Raw genomic sequence first — 19,517 nt, 5'->3', positions numbered from 1 at the left:
ATGCCGCTTTTTCGCGCTCGCACGTGAGAACGCGACCGCCCCTGTTCTCACCTCCGCCTCAAGAAAACGGGAACGACCGATTTAGCGAGCGTGGCGCGGGCTGATGTATGGGGCGCGCGAGTCACCCGGTCTTCGATGTGTCGATATGAAAGTGCCATTTGTCGTAATTTCTTGCCGTTTACTCGACGCGAGTACAACGACCGGCGGTTCAACTCTCCTTTTTCCGTTCGTTCTTCATCGTGATGGTGGGTCCAAGCGACCTCCCGGCGGCTAAAGTAATTCCTTGCGGTTTTACGATTCGGCAGAGACTTGGAACTTGAGTTTATGGTGTCCCTTTCTGGGATATAAAGGCGAGAACTGTTCCGCAATTTGGTCGTTTTTTTCGTTTTGCCAGATATTTATTTAATACGAGTGATTCGCTTATTATGCGAGCTAAACGGAAATTAAAATAGCATGGTGATGATTTGATGAGATTTATATTCATTTCTACCGATGTAAATAATTCAACTTTAATCTCGGTTTAATTTTCTACTTTCTATTTTTTTGTTGAATTGAAGAAAAATATTAAATCGAGATTAAAATTAATCTACAATGATAGAAATATTAAAGGTATGTTGCGATTGCAAGATACACGACGGAATGCATCCAACTGTTTACTCGGAAGATTTAGTTATCCATTTATGTCAATATAAGATCAGGCCACGTTTGTCAGATTTGAAACGTCTAATAAGCGTCGTAAATTAGAACGCCATGCGCGATGTAAACAATCCTTCGAGAACATCGATACGGCGTGTCAATTTATTTATAATTACGGGAACACACTTCACGTTTTATCGCCTTTTCGCGACACAATTAAGATTCAAATAGCGAAACTCTACATGCTGCGGACAAACGAAGCGAAAACGTTAATAGTTAGCAGTTAATTAACCAACTTGATGCACGTCGGGCTTTCTTTGCATATTGCGCAACAACTTGAGCAACACGTAATTACGTGACGATATCCTCTGAGGGTGAAGCGGGATGTTTACACATGAATATCGCACGAAGCCTTCGTTTGAATTTTCATTTTCTATGAATATGTCGATTTTAGTCACATTTATTTGACAAAAATCGAAGAATATAACGTGACGAATATATAATGAGATGATATAAGATACCTGGTAAACTACTTAAGAAAACTTGGAATTCTCAGGGAATTTATTGATGCCTTCAAAAATTAGGGAATTTTTACGAAATTCTCAAGGAATTTTATTAAAAATTAAGAAATTTTTTGAAATTGATTTTTCTAACATTTTATATGTTTTTATATTCGGAGTTTATCAACGATTATAGTGATACTATTAATGATAATAGTGGACTCTAAATATCAGAGCACACCAATTTTACAACTAATCCAATATTCAGTATTGAAGATAACAATTTCGTGTTAGGTGCAATTTTGTTTAATAAAGACTGGATATTTATTTTAATAATTTTATAAAAGTTGAATTTTATATCGATTATGCATTATATAGTTTTTTACTTGTAGTTTTTGAAAATAAAGTTTGAAAATGTTATGCAATGTAAAATATTTATTTTTCAGAGTCCTTATAGCTTTTTTTAAAATTTTTTAAATTTAATTATTGAAATTCAAGTGATTTTTAATTTTATTTTATGATTTATAAACTTATACAGATGGAAAATATTAAGGATTTTGTATAATTCATACATACATATATATACATGTAAGGTAGATTTAAAAATACTTTCATTTTACTAGAATTTTTAACAACTTGCCTTGAAAATCAGAAAATTTTTTCGAGTTTAAACAATTCTGTAATATTTACAAAGGAAAAATGAAACAGATATTGACACATTTTGATAATTAATTGTAGAAGTGTCATTAAGAATCTAAATATGAAATTATATTTTAATATATGAAATAAATATGAATTAAATATGAAATTATATTTTATAATATCTAGAGAAAAAAGCCTGTTTCGTTTAAAGTATTCAAAAATTTGTCTAGATGTAGATCTGAAAATAATTACGTAAGACGCTAAAAATTATTAATAATAATATCAAATATATAGACTGCAACAATGTTTTATATTTCAGAAACCAATTTAATCGTCCTATATAATTATTCTGATGGCTCAACAAGATTTATTCTTAGATCTACATCTGGCCAATTTTTGAAACAACTTCGACAAAACTCTCTCTCTCTCTTTTTTTTTCGGATTATATCGCAGCGAATTGAACCTTTATGTCTGTTTCTTGTATCTCTTATCTTCTCGTTCACGTATATAACTGTTATATTATATTAGATCTCACTCGATCCTAATTTCGTACAATTGTGAGTTGCCGGCCGGGGTGTGTCGAGTGACAAACTTGTTACTTTGTATGCGTAAGTACATGCGTGCAGGGGTTCTCATTCGTTCGGTAATCAGCTGTGTGTAACCTTTAACACTCGAATAATCGAGATGATCTCCTCCGGTTATATAAATTTAGATACTTTTATACGGAGCGACCATGCTTTCAAATTTAGTTTGTTTTCGTCACGAAGGTAATTATCGCGACGTTATCGTTAAACTTTCATCGCTTGCTCGCCTGAATTTTTTTCTTACGATCACGTACCTGCAAAACCGTTGCACCTCGCGGAATCGTGACGTACCGAGAGGAGATATTTCGAGATCCTCTTTTGGCAAAGGATACGCTGCTGGGACGATTCGCTGGTACGGATCTTTAAATTGCTCAATCTGCATCGAGAGCGATCGAGAACAATCAGAGTTTATGACTCGTGTTATTGTTGCCGATTGAGATGTACTCCTACGTTCTCGGTTACTCTTGCCGAATCAAGCACGCCGTCGTTTCATTTACTTATTTCGTTTGCCGGATCTTCGACGATAGCGGTCGTGATCGTGAACATAATTGAGTTGAGAACGCGCAACCCGTTTGCTTCTTTCTCTATCGACTTGCATAACAGGCTTTCCCCTAAACTTGTTTCTATTTCTCGTGTAAAAAAATAAAATCCGGAGACAAAGGCTTCACCACCATTAATTTTACTCGACATAAATCGGCGCCAAAATTCATTTAATTCACTCTACATTCGCTCATCAGAAGAATCACGGAGCTCACGGCACTCGCGAATAAGGGTAAAAACTTTCACGCCATGTACGTAATGTGTCGTTTGCTAACATGTCGCAAAGATCGACACGAGGATGTCATTTAGTCGGAGCTATCGAGTCGCTAAATGCTCTCCGGTAATGGCCGAGCGTATGGTCGATGTGAGTTTTTGAACCCTTCGAGAGAGAGATGCACAACAGCACGAGTGACAGTTTGATGGAATATCGAGAGCGGTTTGAAACTTTATTGCGGAATTTAAACCATCAGGTACGGATCAAGTGATTCCATTTAAACTTTACGCGTACAATTTTTCGCGGTTGAGTCAAAATTCTCACGTGTCACTTTCATACATTTTTTTCTCGGATGCACATTTAAGGATGTATTTTTATAATTTTTTTAATATTTTTTTATAATGAAAACATTAGGAAAAACTATGGATTATTCTAAATCGCACTTAACAATAATACAAAAAAATTTAGCGATAGTTTAGAATATAAAGCCGAAATTATTTAAATAAATAAATAAATAGAAACATACTTTAATGGAAATATAATTAAGAAATAATGAAAAAAATCTCAATTCTTTATGTAAGTCAAGTATTGGAATGATTTATATAAAGTTTTATTATGCAAAAATTAGTTATTATGTAAGCAAAAATTAAATTTTTATTAAGAGTACAAACAAAACGAGTGATAGTGTAGTTAAATTAAATTTGTATTTACAAAACAACAATTTGCATTGCAATAAAATTTTTACATAAATCATGTTGAATATTTAAAATACTTGTATAAAAAAATTCAAATTTTTTTATCATTAATTTTTAATTTACATTATTATTAAACTACATTTCTATTTTATATTTAAATAACTTTTTATCCAGGTTCTAAATCGTCGCAAAATTTTGTGTATTACTTAGTTAGAAGTCTATTTTTGTAATAATTTTTTTATTGTAAATAAATGTAATATCAACATTTTTTAAATAAAATTTAAATTTGATATCTTAATTAAGACTACAGATAATCTCTCAAGATCATTTTGTAAAATTCGATTATTCTATTACAAAATTTTAATAAATTTTAATAATTCTTTGATATAGTTCCACACGGATAATGATTTGTTTACAAATTATGATTAACTGAAATATATTGAGAGTTATATTATATTTTCTATCGTAAAATTTATTTGAAGAGCATAAAAAGTCATTCTCGTCGTTTATTTAGGCGGTAAACGCTGAGAAACGACTCATTCTAATGTTAGATTTTTATATATCTGACATTTTTATAAAATGCTCCTCGTTAGAAAGATCGCAAATTGATATTTTATAAAATAAATAATCTTAATATTTCCTTCTAATGATTAATGGAAACAATTATGTACAACAATTGTTTTTTTTTTCTTTTTAATAACCATTTTCTCTTTCCTTCGATATTAATATTGTATAGTTTTGCTCAAAAACTTTATTCGTCATATTTCATTTACTTACCAAATTAGCTTCGCAAACTTATGTCTGATACATGCATGAATTTTTTAAAAAATCTTCCATTAAAAAGTTGATGCTTACCGATAAGTCACTCTCCATTTATGTTGAATGTAACTGTGTACTAAAAACTGTTCTGCGAAACAATAAATAACTGAAACACACTGCCTCGTTCAAAAATTTGAAGACTCCTGCATCATGCACGACCTCGTCTCGTGCTTCTTGATACACATACGCATATGCACATATACACGGACAAAATCGCATTCGTGTGCGTTTGCACAATCGAGCGTTCATTGCTATTTTTAGCACGGTTTTTTTTATTATCGTTCGAGTCATCTCCTTGTTTTTACGTATAAATCCTTTCTGCATTTTCATAATATTCTCCACAATAATTCATGTTTAGAAATAAATTTTTACGTTTTATTAATTCTAGATTCAAAATTCGTTCCGAATTGTTATCTTTGAATTGCAGAATCTTTTTCTCTCGTTTGTGCTAATTAAAATTGCATTCAGGTAAAAATTGTATTTTTAACGTTGAATGTTGACTTTTGGTTACCTTCCATACTTAAAAACGTGCCATTTGATTATGAAATTCATATACATCTTTTTTTCATTTGCTTCGAGAGAGTGACTGTCGTTCTTCGTTCTTCACACAATGCCTCGTTCAGTTCGTATAAACGCGCTGGCTAGTCAGCAAAGCGAGCGAAATATAGACAGCGGAAGCGCGTTAATTCTGATGCTTAAAATTTCGGACGGGAATCGTACGTGAATGCATGATTATCGTTCGACGCCACTTGTTGCCGTCGTCCGATATTGAATCCGCAAGTGGCACGCGTTTTCACCTTCGGCGGCAGGACAGGAACGAGAACGACGACTCGTGACGTTAAACTCGGGAGTGCGTTAAAAGCGGGTCTTTTCAGCTGTCTGTTGCTCACGACGGGCCGATTGTATTCGGATCGTAAGAACAGGGATGCACCGCTAAAAAAAGAAACATTTTCACTTTCACGGGCCGGTAGTCTCTTAATGAATATATTTCATCTTTGTATGAGCGACGTTGGCGTGTAATTTCGTAGAAACTCATTCAGGATCGCCACGGAAAATGAATTCTGTAATTCTTTGACTTTTCCATGTTATATAGGCGACAATGAAGAATTTTCCTTGATAATATTAAATTTTAACTTTAGAAGCAGGAAAAAAGCTTATATTATTAGACATAACTTTAGAAAGACTCTAGTAATATAATATAATTCTGAATGCAAATTTCAAGTCAACAAAAAATAAATGAGTATTGTATGTGTATATATATATATATATATATATATATATATATATATATGTGTGTGTGTGTGTGTGTAAAGAAGTCTGAAATTTTGAACTTTGCTAACAATTTCCTTAAATACTCTTGTTTTAAAAGATACTTGTAATTTTTAATTGATACTGTAATTTTTTCAATTTTGTCATTTTGTCATTTTTATTTAATCTCTCTTTTCTGTCATAACTACATTCTATTTTATATGTACCATATTTTTACATATATATATATATATATATATATATATATGTAAATATATATATGTGTAAAAATATGGTACATATAAAACAGAATGTAGTTATGACAGAAAAAAGAGATTAAATAAAAATGTTGAAAAAATTACAGTATCAATTAAAAATTACAAGTATCTTTTAAAACAAGAGTATTTAAGAAAATTGTTAGCAAAGTTCAAAATTTCAGACTTCTTTACATCTTTTCCCGACTTTTTCAAGTTTTCGCTGGCTAATTTAAATTTCCATGGCTTTTCCAGGTTTCCCATCTGTGGCGATCATGTTATTACTTGTAGAGAGTTTTAGCTTTATTTGTAATAGTTTTATAATTCTGTGTAATATTTTTAATATCAAAATTTTCAGAAAATTATAATCAATTTAGCTAGAAAAACTCGTTATGTTCTTGTCAGAAAATTACAAAAAATTCTGTTTGCGCGATAAATTTCAAAAATGGAAAAACATGTAGAATCAAAATTCTTTCTAGAACTTATGTATGTACAACTATAAGTTTGGTGAAATCGGTGATGAATATTAAAAAAATTTACGTGGGATTAAATGAGAATGAGTGAATCTAGCATTTCAATTTGTCCTAGAAAAATTTGTATGCCTTAATGGCCAAAATTATTTGTCTTATCAAGAAAGAACTATTAAAAATAAAGCTAGAACTCTTAATGAATTTTCACGAAGTGATACACCAGTTTTATATTTTGTCTTCCAAGCGAATTACAGTCTTAGTCTTTAACTTTTCATTCTGATTTGTGATTTTGGCAGACAGCCAGAGAACGAAATAAAACGCGTTTCCTTTACGAGTTATTTTCAATAGTTGTTAAGCCAAGACTTCTTTCTGTCTCGGTTCTCTGAAATGAAATGAAATGAAAGGACTGGCGACATATGTAGCTTTTGTTAAAGCTTCCTTTGCGTTTTAGTTTTTGTGATACCGAGGTTTTTATTACAAAACAATTCTCTATTATGTAGTAGCTCTCTATTATTTTGCGTTTTTATTTACTTTGCGTTATATTTATGTCAACGGAATAGCTTTCGCGTTATTCTAGGTCTTTCCGAACATTGAATACGATCGATGCGACGATTGTTGTCAAGTTGTAAAATGCTGGATATTTTTTCCCTTTAAATAACTTTATCCTATCCTACTCCCTATAAATATTTATGTACGCTTTAAAAAGACTTTTATTTATATTCCGTTTATTTTAATTGTCAAGTAAAATGTGCACGGGCACGAACGCGAAGAGACACGTTGCTTTTACACCGCAAAGGCGTAAAACGTGGATGAATAGAAGTTTCACGCGCGAGATATATTCTTTGTTGTCGAATCACGGTCGCCCAGCTGTGAATCGTCGTGTGTAATTAAACTTAACAATGTCTCTCCTTACGGAACGATAGCTGCATCATTTCTGCGAGGCACGAGTGCACCCGTATCGATGTCAAGGACACAGGACAACACGCGAATCGAGCCGCTGTAGTTTACAGTCGTCGTTTTCTTTTTTTCCTCGCTACAGTGATGTTTCCTTTTCAGGATTTAACGTATGACATCATCCTCACCTCGCTGCATTTTTTTTTTTACATATATAGTTTTTTGGTGTACGCGAGCGTTTTACGTCTCTTATATAATGTAACTCGTTACTTACGTGCGCACAGGCACTTGCAAACACATCAGTCGCGGCAGCGACTTAAAAATAAAAGCATATCGAATACACTAATATTGAGCGTTCTGATATGCGTTGTCGAAAAGCGAGAGATTGCAAAATATATACGTCATCGTCCAATCTTAATTAATTAATTGTCTTAAAATTTATTATCGAACAGAGTATCTATTTTGAGAAAACTGGAATACTTAGAATTCTTAGGAAACTTTTTTGAAATTGCTTTTTCTATAATATAATAGAATTTGCTGATTAAATCGTTAATGATAACAGTGGACCCATCCATTTTAAACATTAGAACACATTGATTTTACGATTAATCTAATATTCAGTATTGAAGACAACGATTTTGTGTAATTAGGCAATTTTGTTTAATGAAAATGGATATTTATTTTAATGGATATTTATTTTATAAAAATTGAATTTTGAATTGGTTATGCATTTTTATTTATAACTTTTGAAGAAGTTTGAAAATTTTATGTAATATAAAATATTTATTTTTTTAAAGTCTTTATAGTTAAAAGTCTCTCTTTCAAGATTTTTCAAATTTAATTATTGAAACTCGAGTCTTAATTTTATGACTTATAAACTTTTATGAATGGAGAATATTAAGGACTTTGCACAACAAATATATATATTTATTTGTAAGATACATTTAAAAGATACATTTAAAAATTTTTTTATTTTATTTCTTTAACAAGTTGCTTCGAAACTCAGAAAATTTTCTTTTCGAGTTTGAATTGACATCTTATTGAAATAATTTTCCGTTCATCTCAATTATTTTTATACGAATTCCGACAATTATATAATTCGTTCGTATCAAAAACTCGAAACTAATCTTTAACATTTCTTAGAATTTCGTGAATTTCGTATATGTGCGAGAATATCTTCTAACGTTGGGATTGCCACGCCAAACAGTGTCGGCGGCTTTGCCCTGAAATTGCTGCAATAAAACGAGAAAACACTATGACAATACCGAATCGAGCTTTATCTCGCGTATTAGAAGTATGTTTGTTTCATGAGAGGAGGAGGAGAGATAACCGAGGAATATGACCCGCCAAATATAGTCCGTTGCAAATCGCGCGACCGACTCTCGACGCGGTGAAATTGTACATTTCTCCCTTTCTCGCCTTTCGCGTCGCGTCCACAGCGCTATAGTCCACAAAGAACGCTGCGATAATAAAAGTAGTTAAAATTCTAAGGAGGAAATAAATCGCCCCCATCGTTCAGCCATTATAAAAGTTAAAAGTCCATCGTAAACCTTGTCCCGAAATAATTGGACATTTTCGTGTTGGAATCATATTTGAAGACCAGATGAACATCAACAAGACTTTCCCACATTCGCGTTCGCTTTCGTAACCGCCGGCCGATTTCTCGTCCCGCTTCCCGTGGTGCTTTTCTGTTAAATTGCCAAGAAGTTCAGCGACGTATTTGATACCCGATATATCTCGCGTGTATACCCGAAAATACGCGTTCCGTATTTTCGTATTTCGACGGGGGCCAGGTTTCCCTCGGGGCCCCAGCCTCCCGCCGACCACGTGGCGCCTCGTTGGATGCAGATCTTTTGCACGCGATGCCTTTCTGCGTTCGTGCGGAGGAAACGCGCGCGATCTCCCACACACGTAGCGTTGGCGCTGACAACAGTTTTAACGGACCCCCAAGTTCCCCCCCCTCCCCCCAAGTGCTCCCAAGTTCGACAAGTAAGGCCGCGGATCTTTCGCCCACGCGCGCGGTACGGTCGCGTACGATTTCGCATGACCCTCCTCGCGTGTCGTTTCTGTTTAATCCTTTCGCTACAAAGAGCCACCAGTGGTTTCCATCGTTGCATTCACTTTGTACAAAGAGCCACTGTAATGAGCTCGAAACGAAAATTTTTACGTAGAAATACACAGGACACTGTGTTCCACTACTTGGAAAGTATCTTTTGGCTTTCATCTTTTTGACTTTCATCTATGTATGTAATAAAATTCACTCAACGTGATTTTTCTGGATGTATGGTACGTTATATGTAATTTTATGTTTTATATATATATATATATATTGTTATTTTACTTGACAGGTAATTGTTGCGAGCTGGTATTAAAAGACGCGTACGGAAATAGATTTTATCGAGATGTTTACGTTTTGCGAAGGCAATGGAGGTACGGATATAACGGATGGAAATCACTTCGTAATACACAGATACGATCGTGAATGAAACAGAAGTGCACGTTTTTATCGAAAGGTTGAGGATAATGGCGCAGAGGAGCAAAACCACAAAGAGAAGAGCGAAAACTCTCGGTACTGAGCAATGATGTCACAGGCAGACGGTAGCCCTGAGAGAACGTTTACCCCGTGGCTCGAAAATAGGTTTATACGCCTATGTATAGCACTTCGTTAAATGTATTTAAACGCCACACTGCAACGAGACACTTTTACAATTCGTGACGGTGGTACACAAACCGCTGAATGGAAAATTAAATTTATCAAACCGTTCACCTGAATATCCTCTTTAGGCGCGAGTCATAAATATTGTATACCACGGGATATTAATCGACATGTAAAAGATAGTATTATCATTGGTTACTTAACGGCTTGCGTACTTAATTATAACTTCCATCGTAATTACTATGCAAGTTGCCTTTCGCGCGCATTTAGCAGGCACTAAACTGCAAACGTTCGATTAAAAGTTCTCTTGTCTAATTGCGCATTCCATTGATTAAAGGAAACAGAAATAGCATTCCGTCTACGTGTTATTGAGATCGTATTATTGAGATCGTAATCACGAGTATACTTATTACGTGAGTCTGTCGAGTATGAGTTTGCACAACAACGAATAAGAGGAAAAGTGATACAGGGATGCGATTCTCCATTTTCAAGAGGATGAGGTTCTTCACCCTCCGGATCGATATGTTGCATCACATGCGCTGAAGATGTCAACATTGCACGAATATGAAATGTGATCTCTTAGATCTGCTTCTTTTTATTTTTATATCTATCTCTCTCTGTTCATATTATAAATGCTATGATTTAAAAAAACGATTTAAATAAAAATAAAATACTCTATATTTTAAGATTTGACGATTTTTTTCTAATAATTAAGACCTTGCTTATTATCTAGAGAAACTGGAAAATTTATATATTAGAATTATATATTATTATATATTAGAATATATTAGAATTTTGTAATTTAAATTTTTTAAAGACGTGTCAATTTTCCACATAAATGAATAAAATGACTATTAGTGAGCAAGATGAGTGGAAACTAATTTTTTTTTATAAATTTTTTATATTACTCTTATTATAATATTTGAATAATTATAAAATACAAGTAAATACTTAATATAAACACAAAATATTATTTATAACAATATAACTTTAAGAAAATAAAATCTAGACAAGAATAAAAGTAATAATTATTTATAATTACTTAAAATAAAATTAAAGGAGGAACAAAAATAATTATTTACAATTATATTATTTTTGATGTAACATTTGTAATTTAATCTCAAGGTTATTATATTTATTCATTTAAAAAAAATGTTGCAATATGAAAAATGGAAAATAATAATATATTGTTATATGCATTTTTAAATATACATTATTGTAGTTTTATAGAGACAGTGAAATTATATATGTTTATTATAATTGTAATTTCTTATCAATATTACAAAATTACATACGGATGTAGTTACTCAAAATACATCTTTTATTATATTATCTATTGTCATTGACAGATTAAAATCAAATTATAACGGATTATCATTAAAAACTTGTAAATTTGACACCGACTCGTTATCTGTTATTAGTTTAGAAAAATCATCATGTTATATTCTTCGTCATCTTATCCTTCTTTTCCCTATTTGTTAAGTATTGCTCAATATTTTTTTTATTTTATTGATTTTTGTTTGATAATTTAATGAAGAAAAGTTTATATGTATAGTCTCATTTTAAAGATGCAGAATGTTAAAAATTCTATAAAACTGCCATTTTTTTAAATATTTACATATCTATGTAAATTTTTTTCCTTATAAAATGATTTCAAAAGTCAGCTCTTCAAATATCAGTAGTTACGAAACATCCTATAATATTTCTCTTTTTGTGTCTAATACTAACTTTTTTTTCTCCTCTTCGGATTGTTATCTTTGAAAAATATCGAATAATATAAAATATCACAATATTGAATATGATATAAAAACAAAATATAAATTTGAATTTCTTACTTGAATGAGATAATCGCTTTAAATGACACAATTCTGAAAAGCGAAGAATACGAGAATCGATTGCGTCAAGGCATTTCTATTATTAGCTGACTTTTTCGCCATAGTTAGAAGTATTAATTAATATACCGTAATAGAGAGTCTTGTACAAACACTTTCTGTGCTCGTTAAACCGGTAGATCTCGATTGCCTTGATGATCGCGTCAGTCAGTCACACGAGAGTGACGAGATTCCGCCGAAGGAGGATAATCATTGCCACCGCAACTATAATCGTCCGATATGCGCCATAAATTCAAACGACGCATGCGTCTTTCTTTTGCAGGTTGTTCAGAACGGACTAGAGATCCTCACGTATCTCGCCGATCGGATGGGTCACGACTTCAAGCCTTACATCTCTACCATTATCCAGCCGACGATAGATAGACTAGGTGAGTACGGGACGTATTCCACCTGTTTGTCTCGTAAATTGTCCTCGAGAAAGAATAGACTGCCAAGTCGAAGATTTCTATTATTATTTACGACGATCGATAATTTCACAAACAGCTGATAATTGGCACCGATAAGAGATGGAGAGATATTTCTGCCATAAATATTCCCATATTTTCGATACAAAGCTAGCCATTTTTAACATCGAGTATTAATTAGAAAGCCGTCCCTAGGCCTGTATCTCGAAAGTGAGTTTCGCGAGCGTTTCGCTGCGTATTGAGTGAATCATCGTTAATCGCTAAATGTGTTCCAAATAGAACGAGCCGAAGTGAAGTTTAAACGCCTTTAATGAGATTGAAGTCTATGACAGATGTGTACACCATATTTGTCGAGAACCGGTCGGTCGATCGCTTTCAGCTGTCGGCCACGAAGCTGATGTTGAGAATAAGCTTTCCGCGCGCGCGCACGTGTACATGTACATGCACATGTACATATGCAAGCCGGCAATATTCCCGGTTGCGTCGTTTTCCTCTTTCAATTTTTACGCAATTTTACGCATGCGAGAACAAGCATTTAAATCCATTGTTTGTTACAGGTGACAGTAAAGATGCTACTAGGGAAAAGGCGCAACTGGTGCTCCTGAAAATTATGGAGAAAGGATGTATGTCTCCTCAGAATCTTCTGGATAGACTTCGTCCAGCCTTTAATCACAAAAATGCAAAATTACGAGAGGAAGCTCTCATCTTATTGACGACAACGCTGAACGAGTGAGTGACTTTTTTACGTTTCTTTACAATGAATTATATTTACGATAGAATGTTCTTCCTTTGAATGAAACACATGAATTTTTTTTCCAGACATGGAGCGGATGAAATGGCGTTGTCAGGGGTAATCCCGAGTATCGTAAAGTTGCTATCTGATCCATCGGAAAAGGTTCGGGAAACTGCTTTGAACACGCTGGCGGACATCTATCGACACGTAGGCGAGAGATTACGCGTCGATTTGCAAAGAAAGCACAATGTGCCGCAAGCCAAGTAAGTGAAATGGCCGGAGAAAGCGAGTGTCTTGCGGCTTTCAGTCTGCATAGAATTTCATGATGTATCTCCTAATCGTGATTCAGCTCGAGAAACTTCTCTTTTCGCTAAATATTATTCGATCGGCACGACGCGTTAACGAAACCATAAAATCCCCCGTACGCCACATTACGTGAACTTAACTCATCCCTTCTGCTTACAGAATGCTTCTGCTAATAGAAAAGTTTGATCAACTAAAGGCCGCCGGTGATCTTTTACCCTTGGCGATGTCATCCGATGGTGAGTAGACCGATTGAATTCTCTGACGCCGCGGGGTATCGCTTAATTTAACTTCGCCAACGACGAAAAGAAAGGCGCGTGTGTGCTACGCAGCGCATATCGCTTATTCAATATGCACCACGAGACTTGTATCGTGCTGCCATCGCACAGCGGTGGAGTTTATCACGCGGCGATCCTGCCTTCGCATGCAGGAAGATTCCTCCACCTGCCTGCTCGCCCCGCCTCGCTCTCCTCGTAGCTTAACGTTACATGTATACATCATGAATATTTACCGAGGACCGCATGTTCTTCGATGTGATGGGAATATACGGTTGCTTCTACGGTACTACGTACCCTCATCGCCGACTTCGATTTAATGACACGTCGATATCATGACTCGATCGGAATTTTACCTCTTCGCTTCCGGTGAAAAGAGTGAACAACATTGACAGAAACATCGTTCGAAGTTGGCGCGTGAGAGAGGGAGGTCGCTTGCCGTTCCGTCGCGTAATGTTGCGTTTCCTTGAACGGGCGACGCAACGAGGTCGCTGATTCGCGTTATCTGCCTACTGCCACTCCACGGGGATTATATAATATTGTGTACGGAGCGCGATAGAATCGCCCGCGATATATCGTATCGGCATATTGTTTCAAACACGACGCACCGCGCCTGTAATCCATACCGAAGCTAAGACTATCCCGCCTCGGATGGCCTTGTGACACCGCCGTTACTCGACTTTGCTACTCGACTCGGTGGGCGTTTCGAATTTCGGTCGCGAATATTACGGTCGTGTCACGTCGGCAACCGCACATTTGGTACCCTCGCCTCTCAGCCATTAGAGAAAAATCCGCGCAGAGATCGACGACGATGGACAAAAGTTCGTTCGACGAGAGAATTGCCACTGTGCCGTGGCATTCCACTTGCGCAATGCAAAATGTTGCGGTCGCTCGCGGAGGGACTTCCTCGTGCACGCAATTGCAACACTCATTGCAAATATCATCCTCGCGGCTGTATCTTTATCTTTCCCAAGGATTTATCGGAGTTCCGCGACATTTCTCGCTCGAGCGTGCCGCGATTATTAGTTGCCGTCATTAATTATTTTACCGCTTTTATTCGTGATAGTTCCGCGAAAGGCCAGGCGATTCTCATCGTTCAACAACAAAATTATTTATCCGATATAAATTACTCTTGCAAATCGAAGTAATTAAACATTCCGCTGTCGTGACATGCATATCGATGGAAAAGTTTACTAAATAATTGACAATAAACGCGGAGTCATTCGTTATTCTGATGAAAGTAACAATTAGAATCAATGAATATCAACTATACTATGTTTAATAACTCTAACGCTGTCGTTATCCGGAGAATTTTTAAGTAGATGAATTTTCCATTTTTTTCACTCCTACCTCTCGCTCGCTCGAAGCTACTAAGATCGAGGATGCGCATCTACGATCAAGTCCGTTTCCTTTGGCTACATCGTGCGCATATACATCGATCACGATTAGATCATACCTGGGCTTGGCAGGAGAAGTCGCGCGGCGCTTCGCTTGATTTCAGAGATATTAATAGAACTCAAAACAGCCGTGAAGAGCTAATGACGATCTTCCGCGAAGATCACCGTCCATCCCCTTCATGGACATCCGAACTTCCGGTCGTGGCGAAGTCCGAGGGATCGATCTCAGGCGTTATTAGAGCGATTCGCAGCACGTTCTACACACTGATTACGCATCCATGAATATTTTAGCCTCCCGCACGGGCTGTGCTCGATAGCGTCAGTATTACAGAATCCCAACGTTAACCGTTGAATACCGTACGCATCTAACGTGCCTCGCATGCTACAGCCTACAGGAGAAACGTGTAATTTAAATCGGAAATTATCCCGCGTGAAGAAAATTCAATATACTCCCGCGATTAAAATAATTCCGAAGAATTACACGTCGATCAACCGCGTTATACATCTGTCCTATTCATTCATGCATGAACGCGAACGACGTTTGCTTAACGCTTTGCGCACACATTCAATTTTCTACTTTTTTTTTTATGATTTACGCATACTTCGCGATCGGGTGACGTAATCACCCTCGTGACATGCCGTCCGGCATGTTTTGACGACCGGATGCCCATTCGACGAGTACGAATGAGAATCGCAGGAGACATTTTTTTTTCGCCATGGAATTTTTGATTAAAATCGTCATCGTAGATGATATTCTCGAATACTCTCGAGGCTATGCGACACGGAAAGGTTGCGCGCGCCCGGTGAGCGAATAAAAATTTGCATAAGTCTCGTTTTCGCTCTCTCTTTCCCTGTGACCCCGTGCAACGCGATTGTGTTAGAACCTCACGTTAAGGCACGGTTATATCACGAGATCTCGTCGAAACGCGTTAACGTTCCTCTTGAGTCGCTTCTTGTATCTAAAAAGATTTCGCATTTAGGAACGAAATGAAACAATGAATAAGAAAAAAATCCGTAGCTATTAAAAAAAATATATATTTTATGAGTAAAAGTAAAATATTTTTAGAGATAAATTATTATTATATATAAGTGTACAAACATTTCATTATATAGCAGTGTTAAAAATATTACACAAAATATATAAAAGCTTTATTATTATATATTATTATATATTATTTAAAGTTAAAAGTTTTTAGAGATTTAGATCTAAATTATTCTACTTTAGATACTTCTTAGATACGAAATAATTTTAATTGCGTCAATCGTCGCAATGGCGTTTTTTTCTTATTTTACGTGATAGAAATTACCCTGTTACACGTCGAGGATATCGTACCGCCACCCGCGCCCGCTCTTAATCTCGCGCCTTATTACACGACCTTACCCCGAGGGCAACGAGATGCAATGCACACGTGCGCAAGTGAAAGGTAGGGTAACACGCAGATTTATCTCCGCAAAACAGCGCACGGTTCCACGTTGCGCCGGTTGTGCGCACGATCAGATATGAAAATACAAAATAGCGCCAGGCTGCTGCCCTTTCATCGCGCATTCTTTGACCGTTGCCCCGTTACCCTTTGCGAAGCCAGGCCAATGAAATGCATTGTCCGAGTCTCAAAGAAAAATTAATTGAAGGGAAAATAAATTTCTTTCTTTTTTTTTTTTTAAATCCCTGTCTACGTTTAGCCTTTATAATTGTACGTTAATGAACTTCAGACTTGTGCTTTTCTCTTACTTTTCTAGTTTATTTTATTAAGACATTCGAAAAATAAATTGCAGAAGATTACGACGGGAGAAGAGATTTTTTGCGGCATGGTCCTTCCACTAGAACAAAAAGGGAACAAATTGCTCTATAATGGTATAATAATTGTTTGCCTAACCCACGTGACACATGGCGTCGCGCGCGATAAGCATATTTATGTGCAATTACGCGCAATGTATATGCGCTATTATATAACGACGTATTATCGCCTGCGTTCTCGGTGCAGAGGCCGTGTGGGCGATTCTTCTTAGCGTTGTCTCTCTAACGGCAGTGCCTCGCACGCTGGAATCAACACTTATATTTTCCGATGCCGATGATCTCATGGCGCGTGACGCCACCCAGAAAATCTGTAATCGACCATCGGAGTCGCTCGTGGCTTTTCTTTTATTCTTCCTCCCGGAACTGCACACCCTGTTTTGCCTGAGGTTCTTACATTATCGTAATAAAGAATCTGTTAGTCCAAAGTCTCTTGCTCAAGATCATCGTGCATCTTTAAAACGAGCCGTGCTAACTATTTCGCATTATATTTAGATCGTATTTTTCATTTTAACGATCATATCTAGAGCACTCTTATTTAATTTAACGAAGTAAAAATTTAATTCAACAAGTAAAATGAATAAATTGGCTTGCGTCAAGATTGCGATCGTTTGACGATAAGCTTAAAACTTGAAAATAAATTTAATGATAATCTTTTTAGAAACCTGTTATGAGATAAAAATTGGAAAAGGAAACAAAGTGACTCGACGAAGATTTACCAGGAATTTTTTCCGAGACTAAATCTGTCTTTATTTATCAACTCGTGATAATTTTCCATATCGTCTTTGACGCACGATGAATGCTGTCAATTTTCTGCGTATTTTCGAGATTGTTGCATCATTATTTCCTCGCTCGACGAAAGTCATTTGGAGAGTATCTATATTAGCGACCAATTATACGTCTCATTCTTTTTGCGGTCCGATACACAAAAAGCGGAATTCAAGCGTCGGTTTATTTCGTTGGACACCACATAATGGTGTCCGTAATGGTTTCCGTCTTGCCCGTGGCCGCTTGATCGCGGACGTTTGATCGCTCGTCATAAATTGATCTTCGAGCACGACGTGTCAAACCACTTTGGAATTCGGCGAATTTCACAACTTTAATCATCTGCCATTTCTCCCAACACGGAAAGAACAGCTCTGCTGGCAAATCTGACAACTTGCCCAGACACAGATCTGAAAATAATTTCGTTGGACTATCAAAATTATTATGTAAGATGCTTAAATATGATAATAATACTTTTTTATTCAAAACATTTTTTATTCTAATTTTAGTCTAATTTTTTATTCTATCTTTCATTTTTTCTAACAACCAAACGTCATATATAATAATTTTGAAGATTCAACAAAATTATTTTCCAATCTGTATCTGACGAAGTTTCTAGATTTGCCAGCAAAAGTATTCTTCCCATGTGAATCCCCATTTTTTTATTTTGAATTTTATTAACAAATAGTCTTAAATTATTTAAATATTTTTTTAAGACAGGAAACGTCTACTTTTTGCATGACTTGACGATTTTGTTCCATTTTCTAAAGAGTTTCCGGCGATGTTCTACGATTAATTTTTATATCGCAAGACTCATCTCTCTCACGTCGTGAATATCGTAACGAGCGAATATGTAATGGGCGCTAATTAGTAACGAATTAAATTACTAACTCGCTTTCACCAAGGACACCTGACGCGGTTCTCCAACTCCCGGGAAACGCGAGAGTCACTCGCCGGAAGTCGCGTATTTTCTAACTCTTTCCCTTTTCCGCGACATTTTACGTGACGTCCGTGTTGAATTTCTAAGACGGACGGACGTCGCATCGATGTGGCGTATTTCGCGAAGAAAAGGAAGGCGCAACTATCTCAGCCCACGCCACCGCACGTTCGCATATACGTTAATTATACCGTCAAGTGTAATTACCGATATCGCTTCTATCGTGCATACGAACGCAGGCATAATTGCGAGACAGAGACGGAGGGAAGGAGGGAGGGGGTGAGGGGGAAGCACGAACGATGCTACTTGCGAGCGAAACCGCATGTATCGACCTAGTTTTTTGCCGGTTTATCTAAAAGCATTTAGGAACATCAAAGTCGCGAAATATTTCACGACGCGGAGTGTAACAACGTGGAAATCGTGGCACAGCCATGATGGATCGAGGCCGTTCATACGCACTTCCGGTATTTTACATTGCGCTATAAGTGGCTAGACTATTCAGCGTCGCTTGACCCTAAAGCTGCGCGATCGGGGTCCGACAGATTCTTTCAAGTTCTGAAACATTACAAAACTTTATAAAATATTTTTTTTGTATATTTCTGCAATAATTTTTTGGAGAATATTGACATTAATTTAAACTTGACAGACTTATTTTTTTAAGCTTAATATGGAGTAATGATTACGCGAAGAGAATAATTTTGCTGGCAAATCTAAAAATTAGATATAAATCGAAAAATAATTTTGTTGAGATATCAAAATTATTATATAGGACATTTAAATACGATAACAATATTGCAAAATATTTTATCTTCTAACAATCAACTTAAGTATCGTACATAATAATTTTGAAGGCTCAACAAAATTATT

General features: G+C 35.8%; 1 protein-coding gene across 6 annotated transcripts in view; it reads left to right on the top strand.

Moving 5' to 3' along the window:
* chb (CLIP-associating protein) overlaps positions 1-19,517 on the top strand; it is a 42,408-nt gene that overhangs the window by 2,288 nt on the left and 20,603 nt on the right. For 5 of the 6 annotated variants that reach the window (XM_025218491.2, XM_025218492.2, XM_025218490.2 and 2 more), the window contains exons 2-5: positions 12,307-12,412; positions 13,006-13,177; positions 13,268-13,444; positions 13,647-13,723. In XM_025218491.2, coding sequence (XP_025074276.2) covers positions 12,307-12,412; positions 13,006-13,177; positions 13,268-13,444; positions 13,647-13,723 — 532 coding nt within the window. Of the gene's footprint in view, positions 1-100; positions 351-12,306; positions 12,413-13,005; positions 13,178-13,267; positions 13,445-13,646; positions 13,724-19,517 lie in introns of those variants that run through there. The other variant, XM_089071580.1, reaches the window with a different exon arrangement.

The sequence above is a fragment of the Pogonomyrmex barbatus genome, unplaced genomic scaffold, assembly GCF_055798465.1.
Source record: "Pogonomyrmex barbatus isolate J1 unplaced genomic scaffold, ASM5579846v1 scaffold12, whole genome shotgun sequence".
Lineage (NCBI taxonomy): Eukaryota > Metazoa > Arthropoda > Insecta > Hymenoptera > Formicidae > Pogonomyrmex > Pogonomyrmex barbatus.
Note: the sequence above shows the minus strand (reverse complement) of the source record. Positions and strands in the feature narration are given on the sequence as shown.